Source organism: Thunnus albacares, chromosome 17 (genome assembly GCF_914725855.1).
Source record: "Thunnus albacares chromosome 17, fThuAlb1.1, whole genome shotgun sequence".
Lineage (NCBI taxonomy): Eukaryota > Metazoa > Chordata > Actinopteri > Scombriformes > Scombridae > Thunnus > Thunnus albacares.
The window spans coordinates 19540702-19568508 of NC_058122.1; the positions used below are offsets into that span (position 1 = coordinate 19540702).

The window sequence follows — 27807 nt, forward strand, 5'->3', positions numbered from 1 at the left end:
CTATAATATGTTAGAGCTTATGGTGATGTCATCAAATATGTTGTTTTGTCTGATCAACAGTCCAAACTCCAAAGATATTCAGTTTACTATCATGTATGACAGTTTTTTTTGATGGGGGAGGTTGAAAATGTATGAAAAAGATTATTCAGTTATTAAAATTGTTGCTGATTGAGGTACTGTAGGAGGGTTGTGTCTAGAAGGTAACCCTAGATATGTGAAACTTGCGCGATTTGCAAGGAAGTAATAACTTTAACCCACACCACGTTTCAAGTGATCATTTTAAAGGACTAGTCTTTAGGATTTAGTGGCATCTAGCGGTGAAGTTGCAGATTGCAACCCTTTACCCTCACGCCTTCATACCAAGCACATAGGAGAATCTATGGTGGCTGCGAAACTGGCGAAAAAATGTGAAAGACCCTCTTTAGAGCCAGTGTTTGGTTTGTCCGTTCTAGGCTACTGTAGACATGGCGGGGTCTGTGGAAGAGGACCCGCCCCCATGGATGTATAAAGAGAACTGAGTACAATGTCGGAGGCGGGGACCCGTTCATTCCTATGAAAATTTCTCAGTAGCGCATGAAGCCAAAAAATCCACTTTCCGACTTTAAAGAAATTACCTGGATGGAAACATACTGTGTCTCAAGTGAGCGTGCTCTATGGGTCCGGTTTAGCCCTCCGGCTACCTCGAACGGGGATCAAACAATTCAATCATGCGGCTCTTCTAGACTTTCGAAATGTGATCAGACTGAATGGATCAAATTCTGATAGTGAAACCAATTGTTTTGCGGGGGTTTCGACACTCAAAAAAATGGTTTACAGTTGCTCCTTTTCTCATGATTGTGTGCGGTGGCAAAAATGAGGGAAGTTGTAATTCCACAGACTGGCCACTATGCCAAATTGCCTTGAAAGCCCATGGCTCTTCCTGGGGTTTTCCCCACTCCTTAAAGGGCTCATTGTAAGATAACAAAAACACAATGATTCTTATTTTCTGGTGATTATACACCAATGAACACATACTCATGAATATTATATTCCATTTCTGCCTAGTCTGTTTTGCCAGATGCTACTAAATTCTACACACTGCGCCTTTAACCCAAACCATGTTCTTTCCCTAACCAGAACCAAGTGGTTTTTGTGCCGAAACCTAACCAAACCCTAAAATTAACGTTGTCACATCATAAAACAGCGAGACCAGAATATTTTGAGAGTTTCCCAAATCTAGGGTTACCATCTAAACACGACCGTGCAGGAGATCCCCGCGTGGCCGCTGGCCCTTTAAGATGAGCGGGAGGGGGGCGCGGAGCATCTCGGCTGCGGTGTTTTTGTCTCTATCAGTGAGCGCTCCTGGGCCGAGTCGGCTGAAAGGATTTCCAGAGGGCAGGTAAGAGCAGCAAATAACTTTAACATTTCCTCTGTTTTTTGTTGTTGTTTTTTCTTAAGAAAAAAACGCCTCGGACTCCCTGTCAAATTCTATGTAAAGCGCTTCAGACGAGGCTCCTTCTCGGGAGTGTGACTTCTTTTGTGAAGCGTCGGTCCTGCCCATTCCCCCGGTGCTCTCTCTCTGCGAAGTAACGGGTCTTCTATCCTCCTAAATCACCTCACTTATACTCACATCACTGCCTAATGTTCTGACTAATTATTACTTCTAGTATGTCTTTACCTTTAGAGGAGTGTGTAACTGAGTCTCGTGCTCGCTCCTCCAGTCCGTGCCTTTTTGTTAAGAGCATCACTCCCGCCGCGCGGTGGCGAGGAGCGAAAAATGTCTATAATACAATAATAATAATAATAATCTCATAGAGGCTTAAAGTGAGTCTGATTTACTAGAGTCTGAGTTGACAGAGACCTAATGCTATTTAATTGGGTTGAGTTATTATGATATAGGAGATTATCCCTTTAAAAGCTGTGGTATTTTCCATACAGTATCCACGTGAAATTCATCATATAGCCTACAGGCTGGAAGCTATTGTCATTTTCGTGCAGGGCTCATACAGGGGAGATACTTTAGTCTTTAATTGCTTGAAGCAGGAGTTTGAGATTACAGTATACTGTATATAACATATTGCATATCCAAATATCCCCACCCCCACCCCCCATGTTATTTCTGAACGAGCAAAAACATTTGGATGTTATTTTTCTGTTTTTGTCCTTCATTATGAAACTTTTCCGCGTGATCTGTTTGCAACGATCTAACCCTTTTTTTTTTTTTTTTGATAATTCCATTTAAAAAATGAAAAGCTCAGTGAAAGCTGCAGACTCCGGGGAGAGGGTGGGTCCGCGCACTCTGCAAGTTTTCATGACTTCCAGATGTTCATCAGCATGTCGTCTCCGCTTCTCGCCCTCAAATTCTGCTCGTCTCGCCGCCTGTAGCTGGTCAGTGGTCAACTAAGGGTAGTTTATGTCCTCGGGAGATGGATGAGGAGGTCTGATGGAGTTGCATGTCAACAAGGAAAGAAGAGAGTGAACCAGCCTAAAACTTAACTTTTTGTATGGCTCTTTCTTGAATGCAAAAATAAGGGGTGCTTGCTTTTCTTGACCTACACTAATGACCCTGACTCATTTTCCTTAATACACCCATTCGGAGGGTGTAATGGGGAAAAGGGGCAACCATGTAGCTCATGTTTTTCCCTTTGTAATGTGATATGTGACAGGATGTCTCATATGTGTGGTTCACTGTCCAGATTCACCAGTAAACACGTCAGATGTTGTTTTGATGAAGGACACGCAGAACTTGGCAGGATGTGGGGAGTGTAGTCATCACCCTGGTACACTGTATTATACAATACTCCACTGTACTGCTGTTGTGTAATGGGGCTGCTCACTGTATTAAATCACCTACGAGCAAATAGCCAAAGATCGTAGCAGCTGCCTGGCCGGTCAAATGGTTTCTGTCCTGTCATTCATGTTGTTACATGGGCAGAGTAGTGGTCTGTGGCTCCAGTATTTAGTCTACACTCAATGTAGTAAATGGGATGGACAAAATATCACAAACCTCTCAATATACCACCGCTGTAGCCTCCAAAATGACCACAAACGTGGAATCAACACCTCTGAAACAGTTATAACCTTCATGAAGGTGGGATTTATTGCGGCGCTGTTGTATTGGGTTGCATTAGTCTTGGCTGGGTGTGCCTATTAAACAGTCAGCTGGATATTTCCTTATTGTTTTGAGCTCTAGTGAGTGTAATAACATTGAAAAACAGACTCTTCCTCCTTTGCGTGGGGACCCCCTGGAATCCCATCTGCTCAGGTTTGTCTGCAGCTGGAGTTTCCTTCAGCAGGTTTTCTTTCTGGGCTGGAATGTGATTGTCTCATTACAGCATTTGGACCCAGGGGTGCTGTGGTGGAATGCAGGGTTATAAACCCCATTTGCACACAGGGCCACACGCCGGGCATTTAAATGGTTTAGCAAGGCTAATGAAATTACACCCTGAACCTGCATGAGACTGTCTGTCACTGTCTAAAGTCTACTACTAATTAGCCACGTTGGACAGTTTTACTAGCTAATGAATTATCTGTTCTGTTAATACACAGCATTGATGATTTTCATCAGTTGCAACAAGGAAAGTTAGTGATATAAGTCGAATGTAAGTGATATAATGGGCCTTTCTCAATGTATACACACAGTCAAATTGTGTTTTCTTTGTATCTTGTCTGCATGTATCTTATTTAGATCAGAAAACCCAAATGTTCTGCCATTTTACACATTCTCCCATCCTCCTAAGCAGCCCATTAATCTATAAATATACCCCTATTTCACAACATCACAACACAATTTTCTTTCTGATTTGACAAAAAGGTTCATTTGTTTAATGAGTGGGGATAAGCATACAGCCCAGTATTGCAGAAGTAGCATCAGCCAGATTTGGGATAGACAGTAAGGGTTAATATACTCTCACTTAAGTATATTGATTGGGGCAACCACTATAGTAATGTGTTCAGTGAACATATGGTCTAATCTGGCTTTTGAGGTACTAGGGACAGTAATTCATTATCTGCCTGAATAATCCGACTTGATCCCCTTTAATACATTAATCACTCGGAAAAGCAAGATGGACTGTTCTATCCAGTAAAACACACAAACACGTTGGAGTTGTAGGCTAAGTGTTATGGATGTTTATCCTGTCCTTTTTTGTTGTCTTTATGTCCGCTGAGCATTTTGACCAACGGTTCTCATTGAATCAGGAAGTAATTGATAAGATCCCTTAGAGGGAACCACTTAACTACATCACCGCTGCAGTTAGATTACTTCCTCTGCTCTGCTGTGCCGTCCGTCCGCTCAGTAGTACAACACACCCCGACCTGAGCTTTTAACCCCAGCGTCGCTTTGACCGCCCACCACCACCCATCTTTACTGCCGTCTGGACTTCGTCTTCCTCCCCTGCAGACCCCAGAGTTTCCTCAAAACAACCTCTCTGCTCGGCATCATTCTTAATCCCCACCTCCACAACTGCACAGGAATTTTCTCCCAAATGCCCTTTTCTTTTTTCTTTCTTTTTTTTTTTTTTTTGTCTTTTTTTTCCGGTGCTGCTCCTTGCCGCTCAGCCCCACCCTTGCTCAGTTTCCTGTTGGAGGTCAGCACAATGACCAATAGCAGACCGGCGGGTGTTTACTCTGCTCCTGTTCCAGGAGTAATGTGAGCTGGTCGGCCCCTCCCTTTGGCCGTACTCTAGCCAGCACCAGACTGCTTGGCCCAGCGCCTTCTGCTCCTCCATACCACCACTCCTTAATGTAAAAAACAGGGATTTTTGCTAAAGGGCAGAAAGTCCTGGAATCCCATTGGGTTACGATTTCACTGATTTCACTTTCACTGAGTTTAAAGGCCAAATTAGTCAAAAAAAACACGTCCACCAACAGCACAAGAACACACTGTTGTCATGTTGATATGAGATCATCTGGCCTTGTTGCACATGGTGAAGGCCCCGTCTGTCATGCAGTGACGTACACCGTTCAGCCACATTATGCCTGCTGACAAATGGCTGTTGTTGCCTTTACATTTAGCATTCTTTAGCTGTTCAGGGGAGCAATTGGATGTAATTTTTTCTCATTTATTATTAATTCAGGACCAGTCAACTGAATGAAACCATCTGTGCCGCAGAGTGATGAGAGGGACAAAGAAGTCTCAGTGGACAGACAAATCCCTACAGCACGCAGATCAACAGCAGTGTCTCGTGTTGCGATCTCTATGTAACATTTAAAACTCTTCTGCATGTCTATATTAAGGTCTTTGCGGCCTGTTACTCAGAGAAAAAAAACCCTCTGAACAACAATTAGCTTTATTTAGTTTAGACAAAGTACTGCTTCTCGTAGGGATTCTCTATTGTCGCTCTATTTTTAGGCGTGGAATGCACAAATGATGGTAATCTTCTAGGCGGAGCCATTTAAGATTATGAGGAAAGGTCCTTTGAAACTTTATTTACTCATTGTGAGTTGCTCTTGTGACCCTGTATGTGATCTTTCTGGCGTTCTTCCTGCGTTAACAGGAGTACATTCTGGTGTCAGCGGCGGGATTTGCAGTGATTCATACTGATGGAGTCCAAATCTGAGAGCAGTCATGGTCTTCTCATTCGCAAAGTTTCCATCTAAAACTCTCAGCAGCTTTTCTTTTTTTTTTCTTCCTCTTGCAGTTTTGCCTTTCTTTACTGACATTCCCACTCTTTATCGCCCACCCTCCCTCATACTGTACTACTCTCCTCAGCTTTCTCTCTCTAACCCTTGCTTCTTTCTTTCTTTCTCGTTTACACTCTTCTTCTCCTTGTTACTTTTTCTCTTGGCCTGGGAGGAAGTGACTTGGTTGTTTCTGGATCCTCGGGGAATAGAAAGATGGAGCTCCCTTTCCTGTAACCCTTTCTTCATCAGGCCTCAGACTATTGGCTCATATATCATCTCTGTTCTGCTTCATCAGTTAACCTGATATGATGATAATGGCGCACGCACTGGCAACGGAGTGACAATCAGCCTCTTAAGACTTTAGAAAATGTCAACAGACTGCTCTCAAAATGTTGTAACTGTTTATGGGAATAATAAATCAGAAATTCATCATCACACCGTGAGATTTATCACCATGTGGGCTAGATAGGCAAATTAAAAACAGCTAAATCATAAAGCTTTCATATCACTGGTGCCCTTACCTGAATAAATCAACTTAAAAGCTACAGCTGTGTTTTTTGATCTGTGGGAGTCTAAAGGCCACGGACAGTGTTGGTGTATTGAGGGACCTGTGAGTTGTGAGTGCTGTGTGGGAGTCGATGGGAGTTCAAGTTGTCTTCTTTAACCTTCGGTATTTGTCTTACACAAGTATTTGCCATCTGCACCAACAGAGTTATAACTAAAGGCTACACATCGGTCATCTTATCCTTTTAGAGTAGTTCTTAGCATTGATTTATAAGTCTCATTTTGCATTCATATGTATGTCATTCAATGTTTTTCATAATTAGGAGCACACATAGCCAAGATTAGTCATTTTTGGAGCCTTGTGCACTTCTAGATCTAGATACCAGTCACTTATTGCAAGTCCTGTTCCATGTATTTCCAGTTTCTGTCAATGTGTGGGTCCACAACAGCACTTCATCAACTGTTTGTTTGTTTTGAGGCATTTTTTCTCGCCGCACACTCATACACACACACTGTTTCTGTCTGTCTGTCTTTCTCTGAGATGCCCCTCCTCACTTTATATTAGAACCAGCTGTGGAACTAGGGGCTGAATGAATGGCTCTTTGTGATTTGGCTGTCGTTCCAGTCTAAAAGGTCTGTTTCTCCCCCTACCACTCCACCCTCTGCGGTATTGGCATGACAACAGTATGAAACAATGGACTGAACAACAACAGGTCTTATTATGATATTATGCAAAGGTCATTCAAAACTGTTCCAAGGCTACAAGGCCCCTCCGACAAAATGTCGACCACGCTTTCACAGCAGCCGGGCTCTGAGCAGCCTCAGCAAAAGTATGAGAATCAGCAGACACAGTCATGCAGCTTATCTGTTGGACATGCACGCAGTAGTTAGAGCGCAAGCTTCAAGCCTGTGTTGTCCATGAAGGGAATGCATTATAAGGCTCATGAAATCAGTCCAGCCTTAAGTCGTTAAAGGTGATCTGCGAAAGATGACGGCTGTTCCCACAAAACTGGAGGGCGTGTGTGCCGTTGGATTTAGCAGTAGTCACAGAGGCAGGAAAAAACAGAAAACGTTGCCCAGTCACATGACAGGGAGACTCCCAGCCTTAAATTGATTAGAAAGCCTTGAATTAGAGAGAGGATTGGGGTAGGAGAAATCGTTTCTTGAAAGTTGGGAGAGCAGCTATGATGAAGCTCCATCAATGCTGATCTACAAGGAGGTCAGATGAGTGATTGGCATCTCATGAGGGTATATTGTTCACATCCGCCGTGTCAGTCAAAACCACTGGAATGTTTTGGAATGTTTTTTCTGGCTTTGCAACTTGTGTTTATAGTCTTGCGGGGGCCAGTCTTTTGTAACCTGTCATAAGTCTGTTTTTATCTCTGTGTCAACAGTGCTACACACCTTCTAATGGAGTTTTACTGATGTCCCCCGAAGACTACTTGTCTAAATCCCACTTCTTTTATTTTCATGAGATTTACATTTTTCTAACTAAGAACTGTTCAAATCAAAAGCAGTGTCTGCCAAAGTTCAAGTTTCCTGTATTCCTGTTTCCCACAGGTGCTGACTGTAAGAAAAGGACTGTAAGAAAAGGAAGGGAGAGCAAGGAGACTGGGGAGGAGAGATCCCGTCCTTGCAGTGCAAGCAGCTGGTATGAAGCGGAAAATAAATCCCACTTTTCCTAATTCACAAACCATTCCCAAGCTCGAGCAGAATAGCAATCACCAAAGGCTGAGACACTCTGTAATGCAGTGGAAAAATCCATAAAGATCTTCTCTGGGTGGTGGGAAGAGTGGTATTTCTGACTTAGCAATACTGAGGTCTAATCCTTTGTAATGGCAATAATAATAAGGTGACTCAATGAATGGAAGCAATGAGTTTGATAAACTTGGGAGAGCTGACCTCTAAATGAGGCTTGGCATTTTAAATGACTTTTCAGGGTGGTCTCAATCCTCTGATACACCAAAGACACTGGGATCTGTATACATACTGTAAATCAAATCCTCTAGGTACTACCACGCAGGAGTTTGGTTGTAAATGAGTAAACCTGAAGCTCCCCCGCATGAACAAAAACAAAATATTTGTAGTTACTGAAAGAGGTCAAAGAAGCTACAGCGTATTGCAGTTATTCTCGTGAAATCTTACAGGACATACCACAGACTGGAAATTTGTGCTGGGTGACCTGCATCTTACCCCCCGAGGGTTGTCTTAATCTTAATGGCAGGGAATGGAGGGGGGTAGAGCAGGCGAAGTTAACATCCGTTAATGTGGTATGCAGCTGTATGGGGAGGTAGGGGGGTGTAAAGGGGGCAAGGCATTTGTCCTGGACGAGGCTGGCCGGGTAAAGTCGTCTGAAGAATGGTGGTGTGGTGCTGCGGAAGGGCGCACACTGGTTTCTGTTCAGATGTCATCTCAAAGGAACTCTGTTTGAGTGCAGAGAGAGAGGGAGGAAAGTCAGCCACTCCACCCTGGTCATACACACAATCAGAGGAGTATGTACACACTTGCTAGCACATCTGAAACACCCAATGAGCCACTGTTGGAGAAGCAGATGTCGAGGCCTGTTGGCGTGAGCGTTTTGTGGGGGTGATGTGGGAAGAATGGCACCCGCAGAAGCTTTAGGGGAAAGAGGGAGCAGGGAAGAGACATTTGAACTAGAGAATAATGCGAGTTTGTGTGTGCAGATATAATCTGAAGGAGTCGAAAACTGCGTTTGTGTGTTTTTTTTGAAGTTGAATCAAGTGGACATGTCAGCCACCGTGTCTGCTGGGCTGGGATGTTTGGTTGCTTAACTGCAGACTCTAATTATATCTCATCAACTGTCCCCTGTCAGCGCTGTCCTCCACCCTCCTGTATACACACACACACACACACACACACTCTCACACTCCGTTTCTCACACGCACACGCTTTCTCACTCCCAACCACTCCCTTTCTCTCTGCCCTGCTCTCATTTTCTCACACATGTAGTCATACACAGACCACCCTGTACAACATGCAGCACATAATCAATCTAACACTTTCATTCCATACTGGAGATAAACAGACACTGCCCGATGAAGGCATGGAGCCAGAACAGTCTGGTTTGATTCTTGAGTGTTAATGTTTAATGAAATTATTCCAGATAAGTAAAAACATTTTTGACTGTGATGAAAGAGAGACTTTGTCTGCTTCTGCTTTTTGGGAATCTTTGTTTTTCAGCTTCTTTTTTTCATTCTGCAAATCTTCAGTGTTAAGCATATATGCAAGGCAAAATTTACATCTGGAACATCTGTTGAATTCCTCAATTGTAAGCGCAAATATTTTTGGCTTAGTGTTGGTACCCTATCAAATTAAATTTAACATTGTAATCTTCCCTTACCACGAGGGTATGAGGGGAACTTTTAATTCTGCCAATGTTAAAATGGCTGCGTCTGTGTATGCATACACATTTTCATGCCTGACGGTGTGTGTGGCAATCTTGGTATGAGAGGGTGATGAAGGGCACAGATAAGGGGAATCACATCGAGACATTAAACCGACTACAGGACTTCAAAAATACCAAGTCAATTTAGTCAGTGTTTCCAAGTGCCCTACTTTTCACGAACGACCAAGCACTGACTACAGTCACAAGATAGCGAGAGAGAGAGAGAGAGAGAGAGAGAGAGAAAGAGCTTGTCTTAGAGAAGAGAGACTCACATCTTGCTGAAGAAATAGAAAAAAACGCCTTAAACTGAAGCAAACTGAGTATGCAATAAAAAACAAAGTGGAGGTTTGCCGCCCAAACTTATGATCTTAGCTCCTTAAAGTCTCAGTAATATAATGATGTTCAACTGGCTAATGCCGTGGATGGCTTAAATATTACATCCCAAGTTCCCACAAACTGATGACCTAGAAAGTTAATCTTTTCCAAGCAGACACAAACTCAGAGGCATCGGCGTTGTCGGCTCTACTATCATTGCTGGCAGTGTGTTGCTCTCTGTGGGAGGAACAGGCACAATCTTTTGTTTATAAGGAGTCAAAATGCATTACCTTTGGTATGAAAAATGTATTAAAGTTCTCAGTAATTCACTGTGCTTTCTGTCTTAAAGTAATGAGCAAATGCATGCAGAGGGAATGAGAGAGACAGTGACCGGCTGATACCTCCTGATCATCAGCTGACGTCGTGAGGGGGAGAAAGCACCAGAAAGACATAAAGGGAGGACAACTAGAGAAGAAACAGGAGGGGGGAAGATGTGAAGAAAGTGAGAGAAAGAAAGTGGAGAGAGTGTCTGTAAACCCTGAATTGAGAGGCAAAGTTAGCGTGCACAGATGATTCCTAATAAGGTTGTAACTGGCAGTCTCAAACCTCTGTCCTCGAAGTAGCTGCCAGGAAACTTTCCCCTGTAACTCCTCGTCTCTGAATGCTAAGAACAGAAACAAACACACAATCGACTGTGACCCACAATGCCTAGAAAAATGAACGGATAAAATTAGACCGGAATGGAGAGTGAACCAGTGAAAGGACAACAATTTTTGATCATCATACAAAGACAACAATATGGTCAGAAAGAGAAGTGATTTATCGCTGGATTAATATGTAGAATATTCACATCTACTGTTTATAAACAATTTATAAGATGTCCATACAACTACTGATCTTGTCAGGGTTCTGTTAGCATAATAAATCACTTAAATGGGAATGGTTTATTGCATTAACTCCTGTCTTGTTATTACTGTGAGTAAAGCCTTTGCACTTTTAATATTTATATTGAACACGTATTTATAAATTGAACTTGTGTCTGTCTCTCTACAGGTGAGAGTTGGTGGGTGATTGTGTGAATAGCAGCCACAAGCTCATTATGGCTCAGGTGCTGCACATGGACCCCGGCTTCCCAGGTGCAGCTTCCGTTTATTTACTGTATACTAATAATACTCAACATAATAATCAAATTATTTTTAAGATAATTAGTTCCTTTTGTATGATTCTGACTGTCAGACAACTTAAAAGTATTTAACAGTTGTGATATCCCAACACTTACAAGGTCAGGTAATAGTGAACTGCACCATTCCTCTTTGTACCTAATTTGGTGATTTTTCCGGAGTACATACATAAATACACAGTAGCCCAACAGTAATGCTATTTTCTAAAGTCTGAGCCCAAGATTAGACGCAGATTTCCGTTTGTTTAAAGTTTATTTCCTTCCCCCTCAGGGAAACTCAACCCGCCTGCTCCCCCTTCCCTGCACGGCAAGGAACAGGAGGCACCCTACTCAGTGGAGACCCCCTATGGCTACCGTCTGGACCTAGACTTCCTCAAATATGTAAACGACATAGAGAAAGGAAACACTATCAAGAAGGTGCCTATCCAACGCCGGCCGCGTTATGGCTCCCTGCCCCGTGGTTATGGCTACACCGGCTCCTGGTGGACCTCCACAGAGTCTCTGTGCTCAAATGCCAGCATGGACAGTCGGCACTCCTCCTTCTCCTACTGTGCTCCAGGCTACCACACGTCGCAGAGGCCCAACTTCAGCACTGCGCGGGTGGAGAAGACCTTGATGGATGCGCGCAGGAAGCTGGAGGAGGAGAAAGAAGGGCGGAGATTCTCCAACTTGGGCAGTATGCACAGCAGCATGGCAGGCTCTAACACTTCCATCAGCAGTGCAAACAGCTTCAACCGGGCCCAGGGTGGAAGCGGATCCTTTACCCCCATGAGTTCTGGCCTGTCCACCCCAGTGACCCCAACCCCAGCCCACTTGCAGCATGTCAGGGAGCAGATGGCAGCAGCCCTCAGGAAGATAAAGGAGCTAGAGGAGCAGGTAAAGACCATCCCTGTGCTCCAGGTCAAAATCTCTGTGCTGCAGGAGGAGAAACGGCAGCTCAGCGTCCAGTTGAAGAGTCAGAAGTTTTTGGGCCACTCTCTGGGTTTTAGCCGAGGCCGCCCTCGAGGAGAGTTGTACATTGACATCCCTGAAGAAGAGGTGAGCACTGGAGCTAAGAGCAGCAACAAGCCATCAGGGCCACTGTCTCCCACCACACCTGAGAACTCCAAACAAGACTCAGGATGTGAGATTGAGGACACAGTGATTGTGGGTGGAGCTCGACCGGATGCAAAGCGGGAAGTGCGCACCATCGGAGTGGGACCAGAGGACGAGAGGGGCAGTCGTCAGGTGGGAGTTGGGGTTCGGGAGGTGGATCTGGGGCTGCTGCCAGAGGCAGAGGCTCTTAAGAATCAAGTGAGTCTGCTTGAGAGCCAGCTAAAGAGGATGATGGAGGAGCGGCAGGCTGCAGTCCGGAAGGCCCCTCAGGCAGACCACCCAGTGATGGCCACCAGCATGGGGTGGCAGGAGCTACAGGACAGCAACCTGCAGACTCTGGTCAGTTTCACACAACAGCCCCAACAGAGGGAACAGAGAACTGTGGGAATCCAAGTGTACACGCTGGAGCAGCCTACTGTGGTGGAGGTGGGCACTCTGCTCCGAGCAGTAAGCTGCAGCTCCCCCTCTCCTCAGCCAGCTGGTGGAGTCATGGAAGACCACCACAGAGGACAAACTGAAGGTAACGTATGACCATAACGAGCGACACATGGTTTATTAACTTTACCTGTACAGTCTAATGCAGTCCAGTGCAACAGCCCCTTGTGAGGCAAATATATAGAGAGGTCCTTGATGTTTTCTGTGACCCTCATGTATGCAAAAGCGAGTTGACAAAACATTAAAAACACTTTTCAATATGACACTGATACAAACTGCAGCCAGAAAAAGTACCGCACAGAACACCTTTCTGACACTGAAACTAATCATTTTAACTTTCACAAAGCTGGACTAATGTATGAGATTTAATTAGATTGTACATGTGCAACAAATCAACTGAGAAATCAGTGTATATGAACCTGTCTTAACAACTTTTTATGAAAATTGTTGGATAAAGTATTTTATTTGATTAGTTAAGGCTGAAAATTTGGAAATTCTTTTTTTTTCTGTTTCCAGAGGCTCCAGTTGAGTTGCCGATTGCGGTCAGCTCCAAGCAGGTACGCGATGTCCTAAAGAGCGAGCTGTCCACCTCTGTACCTGTAGCTAATCCTGCCATCGCTGTAGGCAATAAGACTGGTTTGGTGCATTTAAAAGAAGGAGAGACACACCTGGAAACAACCATAGAGGCTGTCCAGTCACACGAGGGACCTAAGACAGGTAAGTGGACCACCTATCGTTAGAAACTTGTTTTAATTACATGATAGGGACTGATTTATATCTGAGAAATGTTATGTTTTCCAGCCTCATCTCCCCAATCCTCTTTGAGGTCCATTATGAAGCGGAAAGCAGAGGGTGAACCGGGCTCCCCCTCTACAAAGAAAAACCTGCAGTTCATTGGAGTCAATGGAGGGTAAGTATCATTTATGTTTTAAAAGGTGTAGATTGGTTTTTACTGATTTTAATCCACGTGTAATGTTCCCACATAACCAAAAGTTGTTGTGTTTCCTCCTCTAAGTGGAAACTTTTCACTTCAGTTCACAGTTAAAATGCTTCTAATAACAGAAAGTTAGAAAAAAATAGGAAAATGTAAATGAGCTGTTTTTTTCCCCCAAAATGATGAATATTGATATTGGTCTAATCTTTAAAACCTTTAACTGTATTTTTGTATTATTTATTTTTTTAGTATAAATACCAATGTTTTCCCATATTTTTAAACACCAAAATAACAAGCAAAAAATAATGAAAACTAAAAAAAACTTCTCACATTTTAAATTAGCAGTTAGATTTAGAAGCACATTTAAAGTCAAAAGCAGATTGCTACAGTAAGCCTTCTCTCTAATACAAAGAAAATGCTCAGTTTATAATCATCATTTCTTAATCCTTTGTGTTTCAACTTGAAGCCAGCTTTGTTTGGGGGTCCCATCACAGATTTAGGGTGGGAAGGTCTTTCCTGCATTTGTATTAATGGTGTGTGAGTTGCAGTGACTGTTGGAGCTCTTTGACATGGAAACATGTTCTTGTCTTGCAGCTATGAGTCTACATCATCAGACGATAGCAGCAGCGAGAGCTCGGACGAGGGGAGTGACTCCAGTGAATATCATGAAGCCAGAGAAAAATTACCCGAGTCTACAGTCCAGCACCAGCAAATAACCCACACCAAGGCCTCCCAGCCCCAAGAAAGCAACAGCGTACCTCAGCAGACTGCCGTCAAACTACCAGCCGTCATTCCAAACTCGCAGCAGAGTCCCAACCAGTCTGCAACTGTAGGCATAACACTGCCAGACAAAGCCCCCATGTCACCAGCGATGGACACTGTTGTGCAAAAATGTGCCTCACAGCCACCAGCCTCTGGCTCCATCCCGACTCCACCACATCCAGCAAACGTTTCTGCCTCTAAAGAGACTGTCAGCCAATCATCGGAAAAGCACACAGTCACCCAGGAGATCACCTCCACATCATCCAGCACTGAATCCACTCCTGAACAAAGCTCCAAGTCCTCAGTAGCCTGTTCTGCACCACTGTGTGTCACTAAAACCACTGACATTACCAAACAGCAGTACACCATCCAGTCAGACACAACTGTCCTCTCCAGCCAATCAGAGTCCAAGCCAGCAACTGAAAGCATCACGAATGACACTACTACCACAGCTTCTGCCACACAAGTCAGGTAAACATACTCATGGTGAACAGACAGACTGATACAGTGGTGATGTTAATGTGTAGGAGTAACTGTGTCTGATACTTTTAAGCCTGTGTAGGAGCATCAGTGACTGATTTTGTGTTACCTCACTGTCTGTCAGACCGGAGCTGAGCGACAGCCTGAAGTCAGCTCTCAGTACTCTGCAGAAAGCCCTGGGAGAACCCAACGCCTTCAGCCAACAAGGAGCAGTATGTGTTCATTTTAATTCACTTTATTTTAACAGGATAATCCACTCAGTATCAATACAACTTTCCAGGAAACCCCAATAGTGTCCTTTTTCATAAGAAGCAATCACACTGACAACTACAAGCAGCTTTGAATAAGTCAAGGAAACATAATTTAACTGTTAGTGATAAATGGGGCTCAAAATAAATACATATTTCAACATTTTTTTAAGGTATTTTGCAAGCACTATAAGAGCAAACTCCAAACTGTGAGTGCAGAAGAAGAATGGATGGAAAAATGGCTGTTGAATCTGATATTTAAGATATTAAGTTACTAAAAAATTGCAATGTGTTAAGTCTGCATTGATCTTTCAGTAGTCTTTTTAAAATAACGTGGTCCATTGTCTTGCCAGTGAGCTGTGCTCTTTGATTTACCCCACAGTCTGTCGAGTGTGTCTCTAAGTGTCCTCATTATGTCTGATCTCAGAGGGCAGCCTACACCAGTGTGCTGCAGGAGTGGCTGCGTGTGTCCTGTCACAAAGCAGCGGACACGGCTGTTGTCAAGGCCTATATGGATACGTTTGCCTCACTCTCCCCTCAGCTGCTGGAGTTTGTGATCAACATGGCAGACGGCAACGGCAATACAGCGCTTCACTACACCGTCTCCCACTCCAACTTCCCCGTGGTGAAACTGCTGCTGGACACCGGTGAGTTGTGTCTGTGTGTGCGAGGATAAATAAGTGAAGAGAGACAAGATTACACAAGGATGATTTAAGTATAGAGGTGGGTCATAGGGGCAATAAATGTCCCAGCATCATGTCAACATCCATAAGTTAAGAGTATTTACTGAAACATTTAAGTCACATTCCATTGTGTCAAATGTTTTTTAGTGTTTTCGTGGAATAAAATCTATAATTTTTACAAAATGCACGTCAGGTATTTCAGATAGAGCCCGACCGATACTGGATTTTTGGTGCCGATGCCAATACCAATATTAGTGAGTAAAAAAATTCTGATATTGATATATTGGCCGATAATCTTGTATATACAGAATACATACATAAACACGCAGTTTTTGCAATGATCCCTCAAATGTGGTTATCAAACATTTGTGACAAAGATATGTAATGGAGGCATGATATTTTACAGCTTAACAAACTTTTTTATAAAATTACATCAGAGCACTGAAACAGTAAAGTTCACTGGGAATTTAATGATTATAAATTACTAAAAATAAAAAAACACAGGACAAAAAAACATATGTATGTATATATTAACCTTTAGAATTAAGAAAAAGGATCAAATATATATAAAATGCTGCCTACATAACTTTAAAAAACAAAATATTGGCGCATATCGGACAATACATACACCAATACCAATATATAATATAATAATATCGGCTGACCGATATATTGGTCGGGCTCTAATTTCAGATTTTATGTTGTGGCAGATTTCAGTATAACTTATTTTTCATTTAGATATGACAACTATATGACATGACATAACATGACAGCTACAATATCTTGACTATAATATATATAATATAATGACTCACCTTGCCATAATTAAAAGTAGAAGACGTGATTTTGGATGAATTTGTCAAATACATCATACATCTCATTGTTTGTGCTGCTGTTGTGTCCCCTGCCACACTGATTGCTCTATTTACCTGACAGGCCTGTGTAACGCTGACAAACAGAACAAGGCTGGCTACACAGCCATCATGCTCACAGCTCTGGCTGCCTTCCATTCTGACAGTGACCTTCAAACTGTCCTGCAGCTGCTGCGCACAGGGGACGTCAACGCCAAGGCCAGCCAGGTGCGCCCTCTATTGCTCATTAGTTCTTACTGCACCACTCCACACACAACCATTTCAGACAACCATTTCAGAGCTGGACACACAGATCAAATAATATTTAGAGGTGTTTTTTTTATAGCTCTGCTCCTTTAATGTGTCTCATGACTCATGACAGTTTGTCAGCAGATGCAGCATGTACAGAAATTCAGTTTACATGAAAGCAGCTTAGCTCTGAACTTAGGTTTTCATGTTGAAGAGGTTAAAAATTTTGAATAATGCATATTTGTAGGCTGGTCAGACAGCGCTGATGCTAGCAGTCAGCCACGGTCGGGGGGACATGGTGCGGGCCCTTCTGTCCTGTGGGGCACAGGTCAACATCCGTGATGATGATGGCTCCACGGCGCTCATGTGTGCCTGCGAACACGGTCATGTGGACATTGTGCGTCAGCTACTGTCTGTGCCAGGCTGTGATGCCACCCTCACCGATAACGTAAGCATTTTTCATCTTTTTTCATATTTTTTCTTTTTATTTCAACAAATCCAGCCGAAGCCCATCATCTTACCATCATCCTCACATTCTTTGTTACAGGACGGCAGCACAGCACTGTCCATCGCCCTGGAGGCCAGCCAGAACGACATTGCTGTGCTTCTGTATGCTCACCTCAACTTTGCGAAGCCTCCTTCCCCTGTGAGTACTTTAATCAGTGCTGCTAACCCACATATACACAGTAATTTCCCAGCAGTAGCATTTCCATACATCATAAACAGTCAAATCAACACATTCAGGAGTCACAGTCATCACTCTCTACATATACACACAGTCAAACTACATTGTGTGTATAGCACATTATGAAATAAATCTTGCTCATTATCTGTTTCATTCTCTTTCTACTTGAATTGAAAATTAGCTTTTAGTAAAGTACCATGGATTGTTAAGACAATATTATTTTCAAGTTTAATTAAGGATTATTCTGGAAAATGTATGGATTCACTTATTGAAGAGCAAGGAACAACAAAACTGTTTATTGTAGCAGTTCAGCACAAAAAACTTTTTAATTACTCATAAATCACAGATTTGATTATATATGATACATCTAGCATAAAACAACATCTGAGCTTTAAGATTTTTTTCTTTAAATTTCTCATATTAGACTTAATTTTTCCTACAATATGTGTGTAGTCATATATCTATACTTGGTCCCAGCTTAGGATACAAGTAACTGAGCCTCCAAAACATAGCAACACCCATGAAAAACATATAAGTTCTCAACTAAAATACTTTTTTTTTTTTTTAACCTTGTCTAGGTTTCACCGAAGTCTCCTCTCTTGGGTTCCTCTCCTCCTGCCAGCGAAACAAAATAAATCCCACTGCCTCTGCAGCTGACTGCAGCTCTACAGCCAATCCACAGCAACAGAAACATTGAGTTTGTGTGTGTTTGTTTTCACCCTCCATAATTTAAGTACATTTTAATGTGCAGATAATTACACGTCGGCTTGCACCATTGTTATCCATTGCTTTTTGTACACGGTGGTCTGTTTCTAATTGCCTTTGTGGTTGAAGACGTGCATTTTCTAATGTGGTACAATCTGAAAAACTGAACCTCTAGGTCAGCTGTGTAAATATTAGTTCAGTCTTGCAATAATCCAGTTGTCAACACTGTTTCTAGTGGCACTTACAAGTCAAATTTGTTCACTAAATAACATTATACAGTTCATTATTGTACACATTTTGTTTTATTTCATATGGATCTCATACTAGTTGCTTTATAGAGTGATATGTTTTCATTGTAGTGTGTACAGTAGCTGTTACACAGTAACATTTTATGTGCGACCATCACAGTCATTTGGAATAACAAAAGCCACCCCTCTCATTGATAAGTGTCCTTGATCAATTGCATCAACTGGCTCATTGGTGCTGCAAAAATATAATACATAAGACTCCACTTCAACAGTATATCAATATTTATACACAAGATTTATTTACTCTAGAGTATTTTTGATATTGATTTTTTTATTCTGACTTAATTCAGGACCTCCAAGGACCATGATTTTTATTTCCCAGGCAAAATATTACACCTTTTTAACCAGAGGACAGACATTTATTTTAGGTGCTAAACACATTTCCCCAAATAAACCCAAAGATTTATCACCCCTATCAACTCTGTGACACTGTAAATTGTAGTAATAATATTATGTGGGTGCATCAGCAACAACACTAGCCTAGCATCTTTGTGAAAGGAGGGAGAGGTCAACATTATTTTCTGAAGGCTACGGTACTATGGTCTTTGTATATTGTATGTGAAGGTATTTTAGATGGTTGTAAGGAAAGATTAAAGATTAGATGTATCTGCATTTGTAATATTTTGTGCTTATAAGATTTGAAGAGGAAGGTACAACCAGACTGTGGAGAAATGACTGAAAGCACTGCTGAAGCCACCTCTGCCGTGGTCACGTTGGTAAGATTTGTCAGGAAATCAGAAAGTGACTTATTGGGGTCTTAAAAGGACATGCCATGTAAAATATGAATATCAAAATAATATATGTCAATTTAAACCGGTAGTTATTATGCCTAAAATCAAAATTCTTGAACCATAGTGCATAGGCTATCGATGTCAAAAATTTCTATTACTTTTTAAAGATTTTTTTTCACAACTTTCATATTCACTTTTAAGCAATTGAATTTTTTATAAACTTTCAATTTTTTTAATTTAAGTATCTATCTTTTTATACATTTAGAATTTTTAAGCTCACAACTTCTTTATGTAATCGCACAGCTTTAGTTTATGTTTTATGAAGGATTATGTAAAATTTTAGATTGTGTTCCTCCTATTCTAATTTGTGCATCTTTTGGAAAAACATTGAATTAATAAATGTGGACCACACTGTTGCTATTGTTTTTATTCACTATTACTACAATATGACTGTTTGCATCTACAGTAAGTTGCCATCAATGAAGTTAACATCGGCCAAAATACATCATAGGAAGCTCAAATAAAGAGACGAAGCTCATGACAACAAGCCGTCTATCAGAGAGAAATAACATCATCATGTCATGCATCTTTGGTATTGCATGTTTGGAGAAGTCCACTAGAGGGAGCCCCAACACAAACAGTTGAGTAGGTTCTTGCCCTTTACATCAATCTACATCAAACGCCTGGTATTATGTAACACAGAGCACTGTAACTGTTACTAATTTAAAGGTCCACCAGTATCATCATAATCACCTTAGTTTTCCCAACTGTGGCTTGTTTTATTCCATTTATATATTTTAACCTAATTTCATCCATTTCAATCTGAACAACATTATAATGTAAAATGTATTTTCTTATGATGCTCCCAACAGGAAATGTCTTTAATATTCTATTGGTAGTTTATTAACGATCTTTGTCTTGTGGTAGTCAATACTTGTGACAGTATTTTGGTATTATTTCTATTGACTCCTTCAACAAAAATAATATATACTAAATACATAAAATGAATAATATAATAACACACTTTCCAATTCCTTTTCACAAGAGGGTAAAAGCAAGACATATTTAAATTATCCTTGCATAATTATAATAATAATAATTCTATAATAAATTAGTAACAAAGTTGGTTAAAAAAAACCTTTAAATCTGAAACAAGAAGGTGCTTCTCTGAAGGTAAGGTCCGTGTAGCATGACACATTGGTTTTCTCTATTGACTTGCAAGCCCATTGCTGGTTGTTAACATAAAGGTTATATTGCCACCTGTTATTTGAGCGAGACTATGACCCACAGTATCAACTGCTCAGAGGTCTTCAGATTCATGATGAGGTTTGTTTCTACTTGGCACTGTAGCTGGCAGGAGTTGGGTAGGCTCCATGTTGATAAAGTGGAGGAGAGTGTGGAGTGGAGCTTTTAAAACTTGGCATGTTGATGTTCTTTTTTGGTCCAAGATACTGCACTCTGATTTTTGTTTACAAAGCATATAAAGTTAATTTTCTTCTTGCTTTACTTGTGCCATTTTTACCAGCAACAGCCAGGCAATGGGCAGCCATATACTCTACTTTCCTTTGAAACAATGCAATCATATATAACATTTTGAAAGTCTGCCCTTTTCACAATCTCTAAGAAAAACATTGCCACAGTGCCAGCTGGTTTTCTCAGACAGTTACTTGTCTTTGGGAGGAGTCGGTAAGATAGCATGTCGGTATATACGGTGCCTTAAGTCAGCACCATGAAAATGCTGTCATGAACATATTTGAAACATAGCTAAAACATTTAGTGGACACCTACCAGCCAATCAGAAATGAGCAGGCTTTTTTTAATTCTCTTGAGGCAAAGAGTTCACCTGAGCAGACTGACCTCCTCACTGACCTGTCCATCCATTCAATATTCGTGTTTTCAAACTGTGTGTTAAATTATCATTTTAATATCTTTTTAAACATGCACTTTATCTGCCAAGGTAGCAGGTAAAGCGGCCTGATTTGTTTATGATTATGAGCACTGCAAGAATGTAAAGCCAACAGCAACAGAATGACGGATGTATCAACATTAGTTCTCTGTGAATGAGCCACATGTTATCATGCAAGGCAGCTGCCTGCAACTTTAGCGGCTATCAGCTGAACTATACACTGGAAAAAAAAAAAACGCTTATCTGTGTGTCTCTTGAATGGATCCTCCCTTGCCGCTACAGTATGCTGGGTTAGATAAGAAAACACAGCATGTTTTGGCAAGAAACATAAGAATAAGTCATCAAATGGAAAGGTTTCCAACTGATAAACAAATCCATTAAAAGTACTTGGTCACAGAGCCTAGATTTTAAATCTGTTTAAATTATGTCTGCTATATGTTTGAAAGCTTTGACCAGAGCAAAGGCTTTAGTCTTTCAAGTCTGCCAACAATAATTGCAGTCAGATACAAATATAAATTATATTAGTTCTTCATTTCTTTAGTTTTGGGTTGTGATTGAACATTTTGTTCTGGAATAATTTCTGAAAGTGTCCAATTATTAAGATTGTGCAATTAAAATATAGATATAGCTGCCTTATGCTTTGACCTGCTCCTATAAAACTACATCTGAAATATTTTGATATGCCAGTGGTAGTATAATTTTGCCTGGAATTACGAATTAATCAGTTAACTAATGATTGGTTGACTTGCCCGTGATACAGGAGCACATTTAGACTGTCTTAGGAACTGTAAACTGGATTCTATGAGTTATTTGAACTCAGTCAATGTCAATATGATTGTGGGAGATTTTTTAATGCCTTAGAATAGTTTTATCTACATTCTGAGTGATTTTGAGTTATTGAGGTTCAAAGTTTTGACATCCTAGGTAACAAAGCTGATATACAGTACAGTTCTCTTATATAATATCAAAATCCTATCCACTTTTTAAATGGGGTTTTCATAATCAGGTGATCTTCAGATAGAACCTTCTAACTCTAACTCACGTTTCTTTTGGGATCATAAGTTTTCATCTGCTGACTGTCACAGAAAGTGATGATTTTGTTTGAAAAAGTAGACAGATTAGAATTTTTTTTGTTTTAATACACAAAATCAAAGTCTGAACTACTGAAGGGAGTACTGAAGGGTACATTTGGTTTTCATTGACAGTTAATCGAGTATTACAAACAACAAAATTCAAGACAATTAGAAAAAACATTTAAAAATGTTTCCCCATTAATATGCTGATATCTCCTCTCCTTTCTCTGATTTGTTTTGTTGGTTTTTGCTGCTGTCTCTGCCTATTGCTCTTCATTTCAGAATCTTTCTTATCTTTTTCTGCTCCCAAATGTACTTTATATATATATATATATATATATACACAGTTAGGTCATCAGTTTTGACAAACTGGGGTCTCTGTCAATGTCTGAGCTCTGAATGTTTCTGTCATCACTGTGTCTGCTGCAGAATTCAAGTTGTAATGTTAAACAGACACAAACCCAGCAGGTTAGTGTTAGCATCAACAACTAGCAGCCTGAATGTATCTCATATTCTTACATATTAATATTTTGGCTTTAATTGCTTATTTTTAAGTAGTCAGAGTAACTTAAGTTACCAATAATAACAGTAATTATGGCTACCAACTGTTCCATGTGAATAACTCATTTTTGCCAAAAACGTCTGATAAAATCTTATTGTTCTAAGGTCGCGTTTTGTTTTCTTATCTTATGCATGCTGCAGCCCAGTGCCTCATGCAGCCTATCTAGGAGGTGGGCCTGGGTGTGGCCATGCTTTGTTTCAGACATAAAACTGCAACAGCTTGCGCCGACCACAATATACAGTCAAACAAAGGCAAGGTAACGAGTCTCACCGCTAAGGATAAGGACACAGTCTGGGGCCTTCTAGGCTGAAGTGTCTGGAAAGGCAGAGGACATCAGCAAAGATGCTGTGGCCAGGTGAATATGACCCATTACTTAATGTTATAACCAACTTCCACGTTGACTGATTGATTTATATATTCATTTGCTTCCTCGTGTTTTACCCTGGATGCTGATTGTGTACCCGCAGACCGAGACTTACTTCTCCCACTGGAAGGACCTGTGTCCCAGCTCTGCTCCAGTGAAGCAGCACAGAATATCTGTGATGTCTGGAGTTGCTGATGCTGTGACCAATATGGACCACTTGACTACAGGTCTTCTCAACCTCAGCGAGCTGCATGCCTTCGCTCTGCAAATGGACACGTCACATGTGAGTGTAGATAACTCTATTTTTACCACACAACTGCTTTTTTTCAGCCGTTCAATAGCACACATGACATTAAATTAGAATTTTAAATGTCAAGCAATTTTGAACATAATGTTTGAACATCATCTGGATAGGCAGTAACATTTTAACTCTTATTATTATCATTATAACATTATTATGTTTCAAGTGACCAAACAAAAGCCACATTTGTTGCATTTAATGGCAACAATAGATATTATGTGGAGCTATTAATATATAAATACCTGACCTATCCTTCCTCTATATTAACAACAAAAAATACACCAACAATAATAAAAGGCTTGAACTATCTGGCCAGTAACCACTATGGTCAGGCAGTTAGTTAGTGGCTGCAACACTCACGCAGAAAACATCAACATGAAGGGTGGGCTGTTTTTGAATATAGATAACAATAGTCAAAACAGTTGAATAACGCATTACCTTGAGATTATCAAGGTACATGTGCAGTTTCTCGGAGTGCAGCTCTCTCATGGACGTATAAAGAGAACTGGATACAACGTCGGAGGCGGGGCCCCGTTCATTCTTATGAAAGTTGCTCAGTGGCGCATGAAGCCAAAAAATCGACTTCCCGGTATGAAAGTACCCGGATCTTCCGCATTGTGCGGCCCATAGAGCATGCGCACTTGTGACTTTCGCTGGCCGAGTCGGCTATTTCCGGTTTAGCCCTCCGGCTAACTTGAATGGGGATAAAACAATTCAGTCATGCGACTCTTCTAGGCTTTTGATCGGACCAAACGGATTTAATTCTGATAGTGAGACAAGTCATTTCGCGGGGGTTGTGACGCCCAGAAAAAAATATCCGCTGATTTACAGACGTCTCTTTCACAATGTAAGTCTATGGGAAAAAGTCTTTTTGGGCCAGTGTGCATCATGTGACGTTGTAATTACACGGTTTGGCCGCTATGTCAAATTGGCTTCAAAGCCTGGCGCTCTTCCTGTATCCAGTTCTCTTTATAAATCCATGAGCTTTCTCCCACGTCCTTATTTTGCCAAGTGGTTGTTGTCCTGAGACCATTTTGTGATGTCATCACGGTGAGCCCTGCTGCCGATGCCTGCAAAGTTTAAATTTTAAAAAAAGAAAAAAGGGAGGGAAAAATGGCAAAGAGGCGCAAATTTGAAGGTGCTACATCCAACATGAAAGTTTTCAAATTTACTTATTAGTTTACACTAGTCTGCTACCACAGCTTTATTATTATGAAGATACCAAAATGCATATTTGCTTTTTAGATTAGCATTTTTCTTCCATGAAAGGAAGCTAACATTAGCTTGCAAAGGTGAGCTAAGAGTTAGCCAGGTTGCTACCAGCCAAAACTGATGAGCACTGTTATCTTTCTGACTCAAATTGAAACAATTTGAAAGTAATATTTAGATGTTAAGCCAGTCTGTCCTCTTTTTGAAGCAAACATAGGCTTTACATCCTTTGGGCTTAACTTTGAGGCGTGCATGCTCCAGAGTGTTTGCATGTAAACAAGAAATATACATCTTTCTGATCTTGCAGACTTGCAGAATTCACAGTCAGAAAATTTGCATCTTTGGAGGTGTTTATACTGTTGAGCCTATCTTGAATGAATTCATAAGCATCAGAATCCTTTTCCAGAACATGAACAGTTAAATCTATCTTTTCGTTGTTTCCTTTAAATCTCTCCTCTTTGTATACACTTGTCTTTATAAATTCCACCAGGTTGTGGTGGACAAAACCTAGAAAGTAAAGAAAAATAAACATTAGGCTAAAAAACAAATCATTGATATGAAGAGATAAAATCCATGATAATCTCAAGAAAGCAATGTATACATTGTGAGCTCAACATTTATGCTATAATAAGAAAGGCAGGATAATCTTAATAAGGAGGCCTTAATAACGTTAATCATAGACCTTTAAACTGCATCTTGTGTAAATAAAAATATATGAGGTTATCTAATTCATATTACTGTCGATGCTTCCTATGCACTCCAAGCAGGGCACTGTATCTGGCACTGTTAGACGAACAGTATCACTTACTGCCGACTACTGGAAATATTTACCTTACTAAGTCTTATGGTACAAAATTGTAAGTTGCTTTGGATGAAAGCGTCAGCTAAATGACTACATTTATATGTAAAGTAAATGGCACTACATTATTTGAAGCTCAAAATCTAAATCAACGCTACATAAGAAATTCACAATAATCTCAAGTAAATAATGATATGTTGTCAAGAGCTTAATACAAGCTTACAGTACAATGAGAAAACCATGATAATCTCAACCAAACAACACTACATGTTGTGGTCTCAGCATCCAATCATAGAGCAGAATCTATTATGATTCAAAACAAAAAATATCATAATGTCCTGCTGTTAAATGTACAAACAAACATAGGCTAATTGATTCAAACAGAAACATGAGGGTAGCGCCAGGTGTTTCCTCGCAACCCAGTCGACAAAACAAAACGTTAGCATTTTACGTTTCTGCAAACCACGGATACGTTAAATGTCTACGTTTTCAATGTCGGCCATTATCAGTTGAATACTGATGTTTTATGATGTGTTAACGCTGTGATTAAAGTAACCCAAGGCAACCCAAGGCAAACAAGACTGAAAAAACATGGTGATATATTCATTATTTTTTATGTAAATATGAAACAACAAAATTTTCTTGAGGTAAACATCATATGAACAACATCATACAACAGAGAATAAAACAATAAAGCCTTGTTTGTAGTTGGAGGTGTCCTGTCAACAGTTTTGCGGACGTGTCCTTTACAATGGTGCTCTATGGGGAAAATGCCTTTTGGGGCCGCCAGGGGGAATTTTGGCTGAGATACTGTGAGTGGTTAAAGCAACAATGATTCGCTCATGAAAGCATGTGATTGGATGGGGGGTGAAATGGCCAAGTGCTGATTTGCACCAGTAATAAGAGAAGAATGTATATGCAAAGCTTAGACTGTTTCTGAGAGAGACAAAAATACTGTAGTCTGGGCTAGAAAGTATACCATACAGCCCCAATGTAATATAATATAAAGGTCCTCAGACTCACAATGATTCATATAACAATAATAATAATAATAATAATAACAATAATAATAACAATAATAATAATTTAAATGCAGATTATTTGAAAAGATCGTGTCAATGTAAGACTGAGTGATGTAATTCAAAGAAACTCCATTTTTGTTTATCTCATGGAAGCTGCAACCTTACATGAAACGCCCTCTGCAGCCTATCTTGGACGTGGTCCCGGGTGTGTCCATGCTGAATTTTGACTATAAAAACCCCCCACTGTTTGAGCTTCAAAGCACTCGGCGACACTCAACTAAGGCAAGATGACCAGTCTCACTGCTAAGGACAAAAGCGCTGTCAAGGCCTTCTGGGCTAAAATTGCCCCCAAGGCTGATGACATCGGCGCGGATGCGCTGTCCAGGTAAATAGCCTATGACTTAAAACTTTCTGTAACGCGCTCCACCACTGATAGATTCATTTACATACTCACCTTTTTAAATTGTCTACCCAGGATGCTGGTCGTGTACCCGCAGACCAAGACTTACTTCTCCCACTGGAAGGACTTGAGCCCCGGCTCTGCCCCCGTGAAGAAGCACGGAAAAACTGTGATGGCTGGAGTCGCTGATGCTGTGACCAAGATCGACGACCTGACTGCCGGTCTTCTCACCCTCAGTGAGCTGCATGCTTTCACTCTGCGAGTGGACCCTGCCAACTTCAAGGTGAAGATACAAACTGATTAATACATGATGTAGTGTGTTTCTCAAATTTTGGTCTCAAGACTCGCAACAGGTTCATCCGTCATTACAAGGCACATGATGTACTTATGTAGTATAGATAATTCTGTTCCATTCAGATAAACCTGCATTGTTCAAATAGGTCTATACTGTATATATGAAGAATGGAGTAGAGAATGAGTAACAACTGTAACAGCAAACATCTGGGACAGATGGGAAGATGGGGAGCTAAAACTCCATGTAAGCATAGGCCAACATCTTTGACATTATTCTCTTTTCACAGATCATCTCCCACAACATCCTTGTGGTCCTGGCCATCATGTTCCCCGCTGACTTCACCCCTGAGGTCCATGTGGCTATGGACAAGTTCCTGGCTGCTCTGGCTCTGGCCCTGTCTGAGAAATACAGATAAACAGCTGAGGCAGAAGACGGAGACTGCAGCAAGAGCTGACTCTGCAAATACTAAATAAATGCATTAAAAAAACAAACATCAGTTTTCTTTGTGATTATTTGAATTAACTGTCCATTAAATGTAAACTAATGGCGAAATTATAAAGTGCTACCAAAATTCCGTCAATTGAGCAATGTCGTGGTAAAACAGAAGAGCTAAAATGTAGTTAAGTATTAAGTAAACAAGCACGCACGCAAACACACTCACACACACACACATATATATGTGTGTATGTATACATATACAT

The 27807-nt window shown here is 41.0% G+C and overlaps 2 protein-coding genes and 1 long non-coding RNA gene across 6 annotated transcripts; 2 read left to right on the forward strand and 1 right to left on the reverse strand.

Annotated features, from left to right (window-relative positions):
- The first annotated feature begins 1274 nt into the window (after positions 1-1274).
- On the forward strand, positions 1275-19591 carry kank2 (KN motif and ankyrin repeat domains 2). The gene is made up of 13 exons (XM_044332546.1): positions 1275-1378; positions 7669-7759; positions 10883-10965; positions 11281-12624; positions 13056-13256; positions 13341-13449; positions 14068-14706; positions 14840-14927; positions 15391-15610; positions 16583-16725; positions 16994-17194; positions 17294-17392; positions 18010-19591. The coding sequence occupies exons 3-13, from the start codon at positions 10929-10931 to the stop codon at positions 18064-18066; spliced, it is 3138 nt and encodes a 1045-aa protein (XP_044188481.1). The 5' UTR covers positions 1275-1378; positions 7669-7759; positions 10883-10928; the 3' UTR covers positions 18067-19591.
- LOC122967756 lies at positions 18797-23938 on the reverse strand. The gene is made up of 3 exons (XR_006398672.1): positions 23820-23938; positions 23196-23342; positions 18797-21367 (listed from the first exon to the last, which is right to left on the reverse strand). It is a non-coding gene; the product is annotated as an uncharacterized LOC122967756 (long non-coding RNA).
- LOC122967753 (hemoglobin embryonic subunit alpha) lies at positions 23275-27599 on the forward strand. Of its 4 annotated transcripts, none has more exons than XM_044332553.1 (4): positions 23275-23363; positions 26664-26796; positions 26887-27094; positions 27393-27599. In XM_044332553.1, the coding sequence occupies exons 2-4, from the start codon at positions 26699-26701 to the stop codon at positions 27519-27521; spliced, it is 435 nt and encodes a 144-aa protein (XP_044188488.1). In that variant the 5' UTR covers positions 23275-23363; positions 26664-26698; the 3' UTR covers positions 27522-27599. The 4 variants fall into 4 exon arrangements, with proteins under 4 accessions (XP_044188488.1, XP_044188484.1, XP_044188486.1 ...); XM_044332549.1 differs by lacking the exon at positions 23275-23363 and adding an exon at positions 24312-24431 and having other exon boundaries at positions 26565-26796; XM_044332551.1 differs by lacking the exon at positions 23275-23363 and adding an exon at positions 24312-24431 and having other exon boundaries at positions 26595-26796.
- Positions 27600-27807: the final 208 nt, after the last annotated feature.

What these genes read in the sequence shown, in the direction of transcription:
- LOC122967753 (XM_044332553.1), top strand. Translation starts at nt 26,699, where the DNA reads ATGACCAGTCTCACTGCTAAGGACAAAAGCGCTGTCAAGGCCTTCTGG. An exon ending in GGCGCGGATGCGCTGTCCAG is followed by an intron (nt 26,797 to 26,886) that starts GTAAATAGCCTA and finishes TTGTCTACCCAG; the next exon opens with GATGCTGGTCGTGTACCCGC. An exon ending in TGGACCCTGCCAACTTCAAG is followed by an intron (nt 27,095 to 27,392) that starts GTGAAGATACAA and finishes CTCTTTTCACAG; the next exon opens with ATCATCTCCCACAACATCCT.
- kank2 (XM_044332546.1), top strand. Translation starts at nt 10,929, where the DNA reads ATGGCTCAGGTGCTGCACATGGACCCCGGCTTCCCAG. An exon ending in ACACGAGGGACCTAAGACAG is followed by an intron (nt 13,257 to 13,340) that starts GTAAGTGGACCA and finishes TATGTTTTCCAG; the next exon opens with CCTCATCTCCCCAATCCTCT. An exon ending in GAAACTGCTGCTGGACACCG is followed by an intron (nt 15,611 to 16,582) that starts GTGAGTTGTGTC and finishes TTTACCTGACAG; the next exon opens with GCCTGTGTAACGCTGACAAA.